The 14,508-nt window shown below is 37.5% G+C and overlaps 1 protein-coding gene across 1 annotated transcript in view; it reads right to left on the bottom strand.

Moving 5' to 3' along the window:
• angpt1 (angiopoietin 1) overlaps positions 1-5,924 on the bottom strand; it is an 83,183-nt gene extending 77,259 nt beyond the window's left edge. The window contains exon 1 of the mRNA XM_035428191.1: positions 4,965-5,924. Coding sequence (XP_035284082.1) covers positions 4,965-5,327 — 363 coding nt within the window. The 5' untranslated portion in view covers positions 5,328-5,924. The remainder of the gene's footprint in view (positions 1-4,964) is intronic.
• Between the last annotated feature and the right edge of the window lie 8,584 nt (positions 5,925-14,508).

The following is a 14,508-nucleotide window of genomic DNA, read 5'->3' as shown; positions in this document are numbered from 1 at the left end:
TTCCAGCTGGTTAATGTTTTGATGTGATTTCTAAAACCAACGTTCATCCAAGCCAAAGATTTAAACTTTTGTTTGTAATTCAACAGTCAGAGTTAATGCATGTCACAACTTGGTCGTAATTTATTCGAAATGAGATTCAAAGGAAAAATCTGTTGTGGATTCATATGATTGACTGGTCTTCTAATTATATGTATGTTTTAACATGTACAGGAAAGAATTATGTAGGAAAGATTTTTTCTAGGAAAGAATTATGCAATACAATGCATTCCATGAGAGGGTATTTAAAATGTACGTACGATATACAGTATGTGCAGTGCCCTCCAAAAGTATGGTAATGGTAGAGTGAAATTTGCTATTTTGTCTGTATACCTAAAGCATTTGATCAAAAGATGAATATGATCAAAAACAGATGACTGACAGGTGTTAATTGTTGCTTGGGTTTTCCTTTCGCATTGATTTTTCACAAATGAAAGAGCAGCAATTGTCTATTTAGCCTTTCATGTGTGAAGATTGCATTTGGATTCAGAGGCATACACTATCATGAAGACCAAAGAAATAACCATGAAAAGCTGAAAAAGCAACTCATTTGTAAGATGAGAGAAGAAAAGAATTCATTAAGAAGGATAGCATATAAACTGGGTGTATCAAGTACAGCATTTTGAAAAGTCTTGAAAAAGAAAGAACCCACTGTTTGACTCAGAAATAAACAATTTACAGGTTGGCCAAGGAAAATAGCTGCAGTTGACAACAGACGGATCCTATGAGCTGCGAAGTAAAACCCTAAAACAATGGTCAGAGTCAACACCAGCAGTGTACAGAACGCAGGGCTGAAAATATCGCAAGCCACCACATGCAGAAGACTACAAGAGCAGAATTATAGAGGCTACACTGCAAGATGGAAACCTTTCATCATCAGCAAGAATTGAAAGGCCCGATTAGAATTCACCAAGAAAACACAAGTCTGATGAGTTCTGGAACAAAGGTTTATGGACAGATGAGACCAATATAAACTGTTACCAAAATGATGGAAACCCAAAAGATTGAAGAAAGGAAATAACAGCCTATGGTCTAAAGCACCCCTGTACATTTGTGAAATATGGAAGAAGTAGTATGGCTTGGGCATCTATGGCGGCTTCTGGATCAGGCTTAATCATCTTTATTGATGATGTAACAGAGGATGGCAGCAGTAGGATGAATTCATTGGCTGGCCCCATCATCCTGTAGCAAGACAGTGGCCCCAAACACACTACCTACACAATCAACGCATTCATCATTGGGAAAGAGTGGAAAATCAAGCCACTCTTTCCCAATGATCAAACCACTCTTTCCCAATCACCTGATTTAAATCCAATCCAGCATGCAGTTAACTTGCTGAAGAAGAGACGGGTTGTACATTTGCTGCAGTTAATGTATTTAAGGCCTATGCAACCAAATATTAGACTTAATTGCTTTGATTTACTTTAAAGTTAATCATTTAACTTAATTTTGCACAGCTGTTTCCGTAAAATGGCAGAATTTACATGCATGTATCATGAAATAAAAGCTGATTGACTGTACTGTTATCTCATATTACTCTTCTTTTGATCTCAAATTAAAATGCCTTAAGTATGCAGAAAAAACTTATTTCACTCTACCGTTACACCACAATTTGGTGAGTACAGTACTTACTCTGCCACCTCCTGGCTTTTAAATTGTGCACGAATGTGGTTTCAACAGTATATGATGCACTTCTATCGATTAAATTGATGGGTACTTTTGAGAGCCTCTTTAAAATGTATGGTTCAAGTAAAGGGAATAAAAGGAAGTCTATTCCTTTTCCATAGGCTTCTGTGATCAATGGTCATTACTGAGAAAAATGTCTATTTTCTTTTTTAAATTTCTAATATAAAAATATTCTTGTCGTGTCTTTGGTTTGGATCACAAAGAAATCTCATGTACCCGGAGAGTGATTCGGGTATTTGGATATTGCAAAATACAAGTCAGCCTCAAAAATAATATGTGCTAATTCAATTAAGTATGGAAACACACAAAAAAGTATTCAGAAAAAAATAATCAAGTATACTTTCCTTTTTTAAAACTGCACCAGTGATTTTTGAACTGTACTTTCCTTCATTCCTGGCACACACCTAAAACATTTCCTCCCAGGCCTCTGAATCACACAGGATTCAGCAAATAGGATGCAAGTGAGGGGGATGTGCAAGTGGCCACAGTTTTCTGAACCAGTAATAAAAGATCAGAGGCAATCTTGCTAAATTACCCCTCTTACATGCCTAGTGGAGAAGTAATCCTTCAGCAAACAGAAGTCACTCTTGACTGGAATGGAATGTTATCAGTGCTGTCTTTTCCCTTGCAGTGTTGAATTCCAGAGGTAAATGATTGGTACGACTAATACTTCCAAACAGCTGCCTGCTTAATTTACCCCACGCAACAATACATCTAAAAATGAGGGGTACGCTACCCTGAGCAAATTAATTTACAAGAATTGCTTAGACCACCATTAAGCACACCATTTGACAAGCAGCCACAGCATGTATGATTAAGACAAATAAGACTCTCAGGGACTGTCACTCCTTTGCTGAATGAAAAATGTTAACTGCATCCTCATGTTCTGAACAGTACTAGCAAGCTTTAGCGCTGTCGTTGGGTTCTCTTGTCAGATGATCAGTCTCCTTTGCTTTTCCTTTGATGTTTTTTGAGGCCAAATGTAATTTTTTTTTTTTTTGTGTGATAACAATAAAACATTCTAGATTTGTCAAATTGTTACAGAGCTTCCTACATTGTTACAAGAGTTTCACATGATTACTGTAATTTACAAAAGAAAATGTAGATGCCTTTGCCCTTTTTGTGTCTGAAGTAAAATTTTCTTCAAGAAAATAATAAGATTTTGAATGTCCTTCAGAATGTATTCTGAATATCAGCCTGGTGTTTCCATAACCTTCACTGACTGATGAATAGCACTGTACAGACTGATGTACAGAAGCAGAGCAATTTTACTGTAGTTTGTAGCTCATCTGTCTTCTCTCCCTTTAGACTATACATAAAGATGCAACTGCTTTACTCCCTCAATGATATACCTACAGTATACCCTTGTCATCTTATTCCTCTGTATGGTCTACTATATAGTGTTGGACAATTATAAATTATGTTTGTATGCATAATCTCTACTTTATATTTTTCTTGTTTAATGTCTGTAGTGAAAGTCCTTTTCAGTACAAATTCCTTTTCATGACTTTCTGATTGGGCTTCTGATTGCAGGTTTTTTTAAATAGCAGTTTTAATAATTAAAATGCACTCTCAAAATATTTAACAGTACATGAAAAGCAGAGTGAAATTGCATATTCATGGCGTTTATGGACCATAGGAAAAAATAAATCAGGACATTATTATTGTATATAATTATATTTATAGATATTGTAGTGTAACCAAAAAAATGCAGGCTAATTATTTCTAAGAGTGTATGCAATATTCACAGCATTATTCATCTATGAAGTGGAGAGAGGAATAAAGAATGTACTATTGAAATAGCCTGTAGATTCAGAAACTCCCAAAAGAGTACCCCTGACAATAAAGGTGGGTACCCCGGCAACTAATTAGTGGAGTATTTGCAAATGAATACAGGCAACGTCAAGGGCAATTAAGCTCCGACTCCACAAGTGATCGGTCATTCATTATACTCATTTATTTAGTCGTTTCATGTTATGCCAGGACTTTAAAGAAATAAATAATCTACTATATGACACAAACCTGTCACCAAATGGCCTACATTTCCCGGTGAGAAAGCAAAACTTTTACAACAAATGAATGAATGGATTTTAAACATGCTCAGTCAATCTTTTAGATCTGACTTTTTGACTTATAGCTCTGAAAAGCAGCTTTGGTATGAATTAAGAGGATACCATACAGTAAAGTGTAGGATTTATTACTCTGACTCATTAAACCACCCACTCAGCTTTACACAAAAATCACACACTGTTTTTGTTGGGTATGAACAAAAAGTTGAGTCGTTAATTGAAAAATGTAACACAATTAAGTTTATTTGAAAGCCCTGACACTTTGGGAATGTTCACTGTATCAGCCTGGGGATTTCACTAAATGCTAAAATGTTATTCTCTTTATCATTTCACCAGGTCTGGAAAGAGACCAATTTTGTTCATTGTAAAATTAAAGGTAACCTAAATTGGCAGATCTTTCTAATACAATCAATATGGTAGGATATATCAGTCTAAAAATGAATCCTATATTTGTTAGTTAATTATGGAATTCATCTATCATATACAGTTCAGTCTTCCATATAAATAAAACATAATTAAGAACCGTTTTTTGGCTCATACAAACCTGTGAGCTGTATTTTACAGGTCAATCTAACCAACTATTTAAAGGACTAGTTGGTTAGAATGACCTGTCATTAAACTGTCTAACTGAAATAATCATAGCCAAAAATGATTTTTACCACAATTGATATTGCTGATTTGGAGCAGTTTGAGAATTTTTAATTGTCAGACATTTAGTGCCTAAAGCATTCCCCACAAAATGTGAAATATTAGTTCTTGTCAAATTGTGGTCGCAATAACAATGTAAAACCTTGTATCAAATGGGAAAAAACTACTTGAAGAGCCCCTGACATAAGATCAGTTTCTTGTGTCACAGTTTACACAAAGAACAGTAGCATGAGCCTCAATCCCTCCAGAAAACACAGATGTTCAGCTTCCGAGTGGTCTTAACAGCACAAAGAACTACTTCTCAAGAACTGACATAGCCTCCAGAACTGACATTGCCAGGGTCTCCAGGTTTCACCACAAAAAACTGACCAAGAGGCACAGACAACCAAAAAAGCATTTACACTCTGACATAGATGTCCCCTTCCCAATGTTCTGTACATTCCCACAGTAAAAGACAAACTACCAAACCCGCAAATAAATTCATGCTTTGTCCTGGTCATCACACAGGTGGATCGCATCTCTTACCTTCTGAAGCCACTGAGTGTAGTTCTCCATCACATGCTCCAGGTGCTGGATCTTTTGGGTGGAGAATTCTTGCTCTACCTGTGGGGCGTCCCTTTGGAGCGCATTGGCATTGTACTGTCCGCCAGCTTTGGCCTCCCGACAGGCAGAGCCGCTGCCGTCGTTCTCTGGCAGGATGAAGGTGTAGGTGCATTGCCCGTGCTGGATGCGGTTGTAGCGCCTACTACTGCTGCTGGTGCTACCGCTGCCGCCTGCGTTGCTGACACCGCCCTCTGCGCCCCTGCGCTGTTCTGCAGCACCGCAGTCCACTGCAATCAGGAGCGCTGCCAGGGAGACCAAATGACAGGTAAACTTTTCCCATGACATTGTCGCAGAAAACAGGGAAAAGGCAAAAAAGTTAGCTTCTTTAGTAGGTCTTCTTTATTGCATCTTCGTTAATGTGTGTCCTTCTTTGAAATATGCGCCCCCCACTGACTGAATCAGAAGACCGTCGGATATATCATCAATCCAGATCATCTAGTGTCCATTGAACTGGACAGTACTGATGCACAAGTATAGCAGGAACCAAGTCCGAAAGGGCATCACTGTCTTTTTCTGGTCATGCACAAGATATGTTCCGGACTCTTGTCTTTTGGGGAAACTCAAAAGTTTCCAGGAAATGTTGCACATGTGTTCTATTGTGACTATGTAAATATAGATATGATGTTTTATAGTAGCTGTCGTACATGTGTGTGTGTGTGTGTGTGTGTGAGAGAGAGAGAGTGTGTTATATAAAGTATATATGTGGTATGTCGTCCTGTGGGGGTTCCAAAAGGCACTTGCTCCTTCTTCCTCTGGGTCCTCTTTGCCTTTTAGTGAGAGGCTTTCCAGCGTAGCGCCAGGCTTCAAACAGGCTCTGTCCTTTCCCCACACAGTGACTAGAGAGGAATGTCAGTGACTGGGGGTATGTGTATGTGCCTGAGTGTGTGTGTGCGAGGGAGAGAAAGGGAGAGGGGGGAGAGCAAGACAGAGAGAGGGAGAGTGAGAGAGAGCATGGCCCCAGTTCTGAGGATGTGGGCTCAGACTCTACTGTGGATCATCTTACAAGCTGCCTGACCTCATGCTTGTGTGGTAGTCCTGCCCCTGTGAACTGGGACCATTCAAGCAGAACTTTACATTTTCAGCATCTGCAATATACAGCTCCAATTTACATTAATGAAGTAGAAGTTATTTTTAAAAAATTAAATAACACAAGACTTCCATAGTCAGATGGAAGACTTCAGTAAACATGTCAAATTTTGCTCTAATTCTGAAATGCGTCCTGTGAAACGTCTTCACAACCTTGAGGATGATTAAACCAATATTTAAAACACTGTAGAAATAAGATGGATTACACCAAGAAAGCCACTGTTAGGAAGCAGCTGGGGGCATACTACGGAAAGGGCCCAGATAGCAGAGGTCAGTTACTGCCTTGTGCCTGATTGGCCCAATTGCTGGACTATATAAGAAGATTCTTCACTTCACTACAATGTCAGTCTGTCAGCTCCAACGACAGGGGAAGTGCATTAACGCAGCGAGAAAGCAGAGATAACAAACCCAAAATAACCCAAGATACCCACGACAAAAGCATGTTAGGGCAATTTTAAAAAGGGGAACTGGCCAATGCAGTGCTCTGGTGTCTGAGCAGATGAGAGACTACAGCATGCCTACATCAGAAGCTCTGAAAGTGAAGGACTGCTTTAGTTGTCTTTATTTACAGTATCTTAATTGAGTTGTGTAATCTTAGATCAGCTCTCTCACAGGAATGTAAACGTCTAACTACTGAGAAAACATTTTTTTATATAGTTACAGAGGCACTGCTGTTTTTAACCTATGAGGCCCAATGAGGATTTTATAGAGCAAAAGCACTCTTTTCAAGCACCCACTAAAAAGCTTAATTTGCAACGTATCTGAGTTTAGGGTATCAAAAACTGAAAATTCTATGCAGTCTCAAGAGATTACTAGAACAGGGACTAAATGAAATAATATTTAATTGCATAACTAATTAATTGACCAAAGTTAAATACATATATTTTACTGTATAAATGTAGCTTGCTTTGTTTTGATAAAATCATTCATCTTAGAGAGAAAACAGTGACATTCCTGACCGTACCCCTGGTAACACTCCTGCTTATTTTTCGAATTCATTCCAATGTTTTTATTTTTAATTATTTTGACATTTCTTGTTTAAAGCTTACTAACAGTGATTTGGTTAGTTCATAATGTTCTTTATTTACATTTTTTAGTGACATTAATATTGATTCTGCACTGACCAGAAAGCCTCAATGGACTGCCAACTCGCAAGATTCCCAACATGCACAAGGTCAAATAGAAACAGATTAACTATTTTCACATTAGAGATTAAGGTTAAATAAAATGGGGGATGGATTTACTTGGTTTTAGTTGTTGTTTGGCCAACTTTAGTGTCAAAATAAATCCACAGTGTCATACAACTTAACTGTATCCAAATTGGTATAGGTAGGCGAGTACACCTAGATTAAATGAATTGATTAAGCACAACAGGAAAGCATTACGCTTGTAGAAATGTGGATTTTTAACAACATTAAGATCTTTACAGTAACTGTCTCCAAAGTTGCCCATGGGGATATTAAATATTTATGTAACTATTGTTGTTGCAATGTTCCGTTTCAATATTTGAATTCATATACAGTGACTCTTCTTTTCTTGATTTGTTTCTGTACTGCACAATTTTAGATATGTAATCAAACAGTTCACATGTTGTTAAAGTGCAGATTGTCAGCTTTCTTTAAAGGATGTTTTTATACATTTTGGTTTCACCATGTAGGAATTACACCACTTTTTATAAACAGTGCCCCGATTTCAGGGAATCATAATGTTTGGGACAAATGGCATCATGGGTGTTTCTGATTAGACAGGTGTGTTAAATTGCTTCCTTAGTGCAGGTATAATAGAGCTTTAAGTATCTAGAATCCATAGTTTTGACAATTAAAGTCAAGGAAGCATTATGAGTCTGAAAAATAAGAATTAAAAAAAAAAACAGTCAGAGAAATGGGCCAAACCTTAGGCTAACCAAAATCTATTGTTTGGAACTTCATTAGGAAGAAGAGCACTGGTGAGCTCAGAAATCACAAAGAGCCTGAACAGATAAGGTGCTTCTGTACAGTTCTGAATTCATTCTGCTGCTGTTATCAGTAGTTACATCATCAATGAAGACAAGTAAGCCAGTGGTGGGGGGTGTTATGCTTAGGATCTTGGGCAGTTCCTTTTGTCCTCCATACTTTGCTCTGGCCTTTATTCTGGTGTGAGTGAATCTTGGTCTCATCTGTTCTCAATACCTTTTTCCAGAATTCTGCAGGGTCTTTTAGGTGCTACGGCTAATTTTTTGTGTTTTTGCGGCAAATTAGTTGTTTGCATCTTGTAGGGTAGCTTCTGTAGTTTTTCCATGAAGTCTTCTGCGGACAGTAGTCACAAACACATCCACACTTGCCTGCTGAAGAGTGTTTCTGGTCTGTTGGACAGGTGTTTGGGGGTTTTTCTTCATTATGGGGAGAATTCTTTGGTCATCAACTGTAGGGGTCTTCCTTAGCCTATCAGACCCTTTGCAATTACTCTGCTCACCAGTGCTTTCTTTCTTCTTAATGGTGTTTTGAATAGTTGATTTTGGTAAGCCTAAGGTTTGGTGTATGTCTATGACTTTTTATTCTTATTTCTCAACCTCATAATGGCTTGCTTGACTTTCATTGGCACAACTCTGGTCCTCATGCTGACAAATGCCAATAACAAAAATAATCAAATGCCTAGAATCAAGACTGGAAGCTGAAAGCTCTGTTATACCTGCACTATGGAAGCAACTGAACACACCTAACTAATCAGAAACACCTGTGAAGCCATTTGTCTCAAACGTTGCAGTGCTCGGAAATGGGGGGACTATGTATAAAAAGCACTGCAATTTCTACAAATGTATAAAAAATGCCCTTTAATAAAACTGAGAGTGTTCACTTTAACCGAATGTGAATTTGTTTGATTACAAGTAGAAAATTGTGGAGTAAAAAGCTAAATAATTTTTTTATTTTATACTTTGTCCTACATTGTAGAGTTTACTGTATGTGTCCTAATGGTTTTACTGCTAACTAAGTGAGCTACCCAGCTTTAGGTCCCCTCAGAACAGTGCACATAGGCAGCAGTATATGATTAATAATGAATTTAGTTCATCAATCTATCCAACTTTACGGGGTATTTAATCCATTTTATAATAAGGCTGTAACATAACAAAATGTAGAAAAAGTGAAGGGGTCTGAATACTTTCCTAAAGCACTGTATGTGAATTTGAATCCAATGTACATTTACTGATAGCTAGCTACCTATATTTTAAGGCATTACATCTGTGAAGTTATATGCCATCAGATTAGTAATAAGGTGAAAATGTAAGTGAAAAATCACAAATAGTGAGAAACAATTTATAGTTTAATCACAAATGTCAAATACATTGAGATATTTCAGTCATTTACATGATAGGCTACATGATAGATGATGAAAAATACTCAAGTCAATTATATGTGATTACATTAATTATGATTAGCAGAGGTTAGCTGATTCATTAACTTTTTATGAATTTAAACATCACAACAAAAAAAGATTGTGATTGTACTTCACAGAAAATGCATACACATTTTTATTAGTTCTGATAAAACAGTATTTATTATATATATATATATATATATATATATATAAACATGATGCACAAGTCCTGCGATGGAGATCAGTTTCTGTGCACCTATCCACTCTATCCACCTCCTGGATGGTGTGTCATTTGGGATGGAGGATATCCCTGCTTGTCTGCACCTATGTGCCTCATGACCACATTCAGGTAGCTGGTCCAAACTCCAGTTCAGGCCAGGTACAACCAGCGTCTTTCCAAAGGCAGGTATGTGGTAGAGAGGGCGAAAGGGATGATGAAGACCCGGTGGTGCAGCATCTTTCTGAAGACCCTTTGTAAAAGAGGACAAGTGATTTGTATATATAAATAGTGGGTGTCTTGCTAACAGTTAATTAAGTTATAATAATAGTTCAAAAGTAAATGCGCATATCTTTACTTAGTTTCACAAAATTCCTGCACCTTTTACCTGTATTTGTCTTTCTAAATTCGGGACGTTTCTGGGCGTGGGACTCTTTTCTGTGTGGGGAGGGATGGGCGTGGCTACAGAGCTGTGGTTTGGGATCAGATTCCAGAAGTACTTGTTGCTTGTTAGCTGCTGCAATGATGGATGCTAAGAAGCTAAGATGCAGCAAAGCAAAAAGAAAGTTGGGCTTGTTCAATAGCTAGTCAACCTAGGAATTGCTTTTCTGCAGTGTCAGCTGAAGCTCACTGTTTTCTTTTGGAGCTGTATGTAACTTAGTTTTAGTTAGCTGGTTATGTTAAGCAGCTAGATGCCCGAGGTTGGGGAGCTTTTGTATTGAATTAGTGAACTCCATATGTGAACTGCTGTTACTGTTCAAAGTTGCAACTCAGCTAGCTTGGTAATTCACCAGCATTTATTTCAATCAGGAACTGAGTTGTATGCTATCTAGCTATGTGTAGCCAACTTCACTAACTAAGCTAGCAAAATCTCTCTTCCTCATCAGGGTTCACTGATCATAAAAACAGCATATATTTAAATATTTCAAAAACTTATTTCTAACTCTATACCTCTGGAGTATAATACTGTAATAATGTTACATGACATTTTACTTGGTTGCGACTTTGTCCAAAGCGAAGCACAATAATTGCATACCAAAGGACGTTGGAACAACTACAGAACAGAGGTCAGATAAGGTAGCTTTAATTCACATTAATGTATTACAGTTATCCATTACAGATTACAGATTACAAAGCAGTGATCAGCTTTTTGGTACAGTTTCTTTAAAATCCACCAGGAGCCTCATGAGAATGATGCACTTTTAAAAAAATCAGCTTCCACAAGTTTCTCTAAAAGAACCAGATGGATTCTAAGAGATTTTTAATGCATTCATTACAGTTAAAACAAGTGAAATGACACCTAATTGTTTTCATAATTGTACTAAATGGGGATAGGCATTCTCAATTCTTCTACATGTCAGATTATGACTGTGGTGTTTCACTGTCACGTTTACTGCACTAATACATTGGCCACTGTAAGGCTGGCTGCCTAGTCAGAGTATAAGTATGACTCTGCTCTACTAGCCATTATTGTTTGTGGTCCTTACATTTCCGTTTAGCCCAGTGGTCGTGCTAGCCCATCTTAATGCTGCGTCTCTGGAACATAGGATATTTAAAAATGCATGTTTTTCACTAATTTACTTGCAAACTGACAGAAATAACTATTTTTTTCATAATGGTGGTACCTTATGGTGGTGCAAAAAAATATGCAAATATGTTTTTCATTTGTTAATCAATATTACAGCAAGACTAAGTACACAACAAGGAGAGTATAGCCGTCACATACACCCAAACCAACAATGCAACTCCTTCTGCAAGGCACATAATAATTAATTTACTAGCCCAAATTAACAGGAAACAACTTAATTAAAACCAGACCGCTGAAATGTACACAAGGGAACGTCAAGGGAAGAACAAGACCAGCAAACTTTGAACCTATACCATCAAGCATCCTACAATGTAGCATGCCCTCGCACAGGGAGAAAATCAACAGTTATACAACCATTTTTGTAAACAAACATGAAAAATGTAACTATATAATTAAAGCTTACCATTGATGGCATGTTGCGAGAGGTAACGATTCACAAACTAACTTGAAATGCACTTTTTATATAAATGACCAACCTACTGCTCTGTGCAGTACCCTTTTTATGTTCCAGAGTTTTAATTGGCCACAATACAAAGATGACATGCACAGAAAACAAATTGAACGCATTATCTTAAAAATGCAAAAAATATATTTTAGGACAGGCCAATCCCTACCTGTGGCTACACACCTGGCAAGCTAGCTCGGGGTTTTTCTTATTTTTATTGAAATTATGCACTTCAATGCTTATGCTTTCTCTTTGAATCTCGCAATGCTACCAATGGCTGTGTAAACATTATGATCAATAAACAACACAAATGTCAAGACATTGAAAGATGATCGGCTCTAAGAAACAGTTTTGGCTGTGTAAAACAATGCAGAATCATGTGTTAATGCGTATAAAGCATATTCAGAAGCATATTCATATTCGAGTTCAATTTACTTTAGAAGTTTAATTACATAATCAGTTATTAGGTCTGATGTCATTGATCAGTAAGTTTATAGTATAGCATAATTAACTGCCTAAATTAATTATAAGCAAATTAGATCACGATAACACATGATCACTTGATACTACCAATTACAAATGCTGACTGTAAATGAAAAATAGCCTCCAGATACACAAATTCAATTAATTTAACTTTAATTTAAAATTCATTAAAACATTTTTTTTTTTAAACAAAAAAAAACTCATCTATTTAAAAACAATTCTGAAAGTACTATTAAATTCCACTCTCCTCTCCCTGTTTCCATTCTGTCCTCCAACCACTCTGCATTCCCTCTCCCTCTTCTTCTCTCCTGCTGCACCCTCTCCTTACGCTCCTCTCTCTCCCACTAAAGCCCTCTCCTTCCTCTCTTCTCCTGGAGATTGACTCTCTCTTCTTTACTCTCTCCAGGCAAATCCTCTATCTTGCTATGTCCATCTCCATCATCCTTCTCAGGATGTGTACCCACTTTGGCTCTCTCTTCCCCTTGCCAGGGTTGTCTGGCTCAGCCAGCAGGGGAGCCCTGGGTGAGGAAGAACAGACCACTACCACATCCTGGCTGAGTCAATGATGACTGGAGGCCTAATGCTAGGCTTCCAGCTGAGTGCCTCATCTCTCAATAAGTACCACTTCCAGGATGTGGCAGTGGTCTCTGCTCCCTCCTTACTTACCCCTGTTCTAGGGGCCTTAAAGTCCTATTTATAATAATACACTTAGAAACAAATACTTCTGGTGGTTACTTTTCCATGTCTAGAGAATCACTAGCATTTTAACTACATGTTTAACAGAGCCTTCAAATGCAGCATCTCCTGTTAAATAGGTCTTAGACAATCAACTTAACTTTGAATTTCTTTCCCAGCAAAGCATATTCCCTGACAAACTCTCTATCTAAGACAGCAGTAATAATGGTAGTCATTATTTACATGTAATGTTAACAAAATCAAATTAATTGCAGAAAGGTGGTACGATTTAGTTAGCCAACCAGTTCTAAACTACTCAAAACCTTTGAGCAGCGTTTTTCTGCCAGCTGAAGATGGCTTCATTGGCATTGTGCCAGTAAACAAAGTTTTCAGTATCCTCTCTTGTCCTTAAAATTTTGGGCAAATCAGTGTGTACTACTAGTAATACAGCCCCATTGTGTTTCAAGTATGGCTTGTTAGAGCTGTCAATTTCCAAGATAGATTAACTGAACACTTTTGACAGAATTAAAAAAAAAAACCCCGCATGACTATAAATAATGTTGCCTTAGCAAAACTTAGTGCCAAATAGAATAGAATAGTAATTAATGTTAGCTAGCCAGTCAGCTGGAAATGTAACTAGCTAGCCAAGCAGCAAGAAAGACAGACAGGCTTGTTGTTCTCAAGGGGGAAAACACTTAAACTAGGCATACTACATTCATCTGTTTCTTGCCAATTCATAAAACTAAGTTGACATTGTGGTTGTGTTTAGCATACCCACCTTATTTTACGTCGCTTTGGATAAAAGCAACTGCCAAATAAATGTAATGTAACATAATGTAAAATAATGTGCTATTGATAGACAGTATGTATGCAGTACAGCATGGCAGTATACAGCTACCTAATGTTAGAAATGTGGTTTAAGTTCACTGTCATAGCTCTCAATTCATACAAACAGTAATTCCATGCCATTATTCCACACCTTTCTTTTTTACGCCTCGATTTTTTGCTTCTTCTGCCCAGCAGCTCCAGAATATACATTTCCTTTTAGCCATTTGGCCACCCCAGGCAGGGAGAGATGGAAATGGCAGGTGGAGTGGAGAGAGATTGGGGGGAATTGAAAGCACCACTCTGACTCAGCAGACTTTTCTTTTAAATATTTTTATAGCATGTTAAATATTCGATTCACACTATTTTCATTTTTTTTAAATGGTAGTTTCGGTTGGCTGGGTATAGTGATATAATGATATAATAATAAAAATATAAAAACCTTCCTTGGCTTACCAGGCTCTTTGTGATTTCTGAGATCACCAGGGCTCTCTTTATTCTCAATAATGTTCAAAACAGTTGGTTTTGGTTCACCTAAGGTTTTCCCTATGTATGACATTTTTCATATTTCTCAGCCTCATAACGGCTTTCTTGAGATTCATTGGCACAATGGTTCTCATGTTGGCAAACACCAATAACTGACTCCAATAGCAATCAAAAGGCTAGAATCAAAAATAGATACTGAAAGCTCTCTTTTACCAGCACTAAGGAAGCAATTAATCACACCTGACTAATCAGGAACAATTGTGAAGCCAAACATTATGGTGCCCTGAAATGGGGGGGACTATGTTTAAAA

Source organism: Anguilla anguilla, chromosome 8 (assembly GCF_013347855.1).
Source record: "Anguilla anguilla isolate fAngAng1 chromosome 8, fAngAng1.pri, whole genome shotgun sequence".
In the NCBI taxonomy this organism is placed as follows: domain Eukaryota; kingdom Metazoa; phylum Chordata; class Actinopteri; order Anguilliformes; family Anguillidae; genus Anguilla; species Anguilla anguilla.
The sequence above is the reverse complement of the archived record's forward strand: the minus strand, read 5'-3'. Positions and strand labels throughout refer to the sequence as shown.